Raw genomic sequence first — 693 nt, forward strand, 5'->3', positions numbered from 1 at the left:
TGCAGAGCGGCAACCTCACTGGCGTTGAAGCAGCGGTTGTACAGCAAGACGTTCTTCACCGTCACGTGGACCTCTGCGTTTACTTCGCCGTACCTGTATTCCCCAACGAAGATGTGCGAGACCCTCTCCGGCGGCCTCCTCCATAGCAGAGTTTCTTCGGGATAAAACACATGCTCAGGCAAAGCAACAAAACCAGCCGGGGGTTTCTCCTCCAAACTCCCCACAAGCTGTCCGTCGACGTATGCCGAGCCCGTGCCGTTTTCCACCGTGAGCACCACTCGGTATGCCTTCCCCTCCTCCCACGTCATTCTTTGTGCATCCGCTTCTGCTCTGAACTCCGTCCTCCAGCGCTTCTGCTCGTCGTACCACAGCCCCAGATACATTCCAGCCTCCGCTGTCCTCACGCCCAGCAGTGGGGTGGCGGTCGGTGGCGCTTCGTTGATGGTCACCATCGCCACAAGGGTCACCTCTTCGCCCACAGAACCGTGCCCTGGGCCATCCTCGTCTCCGCCCACCGGCCACACAATCGATGCACCACGCCCTGCCAGCTCAACGCCATTGACAACCTTCTCTGCTCCAGACACCGTGGCGCCCACCCCAAGGTACTCGTCCTTCCAGTGGGTACTGTTGCCATTGTTCGACAAAAACCCAACCAGCCCGTCCGTTGGGATAGTACCGACGCAGGCAGCAGCG

The 693-nt window shown here is 59.9% G+C and overlaps 1 protein-coding gene across 1 annotated transcript in view; it reads right to left on the reverse strand.

Annotated features, from left to right (window-relative positions):
• Tco025E_10056 (trans-sialidase) overlaps positions 1-693 on the reverse strand; it is a gene marked incomplete at both ends in the record, with an annotated part of 724 nt that extends 31 nt beyond the window's left edge. Inside the window, one exon of the mRNA XM_029376847.1 lies at positions 1-693. This exon is cut by the window's left edge and continues 31 nt beyond it. Within this exon, the coding sequence (XP_029223038.1) occupies positions 1-693 (693 nt within the window).

Source organism: Trypanosoma conorhini (genome assembly GCF_003719485.1).
Source record: "Trypanosoma conorhini strain 025E chromosome Unknown Tco_14.4_contig_01439, whole genome shotgun sequence".
Classification (NCBI taxonomy): Eukaryota; Euglenozoa; class Kinetoplastea; order Trypanosomatida; family Trypanosomatidae; genus Trypanosoma; species Trypanosoma conorhini.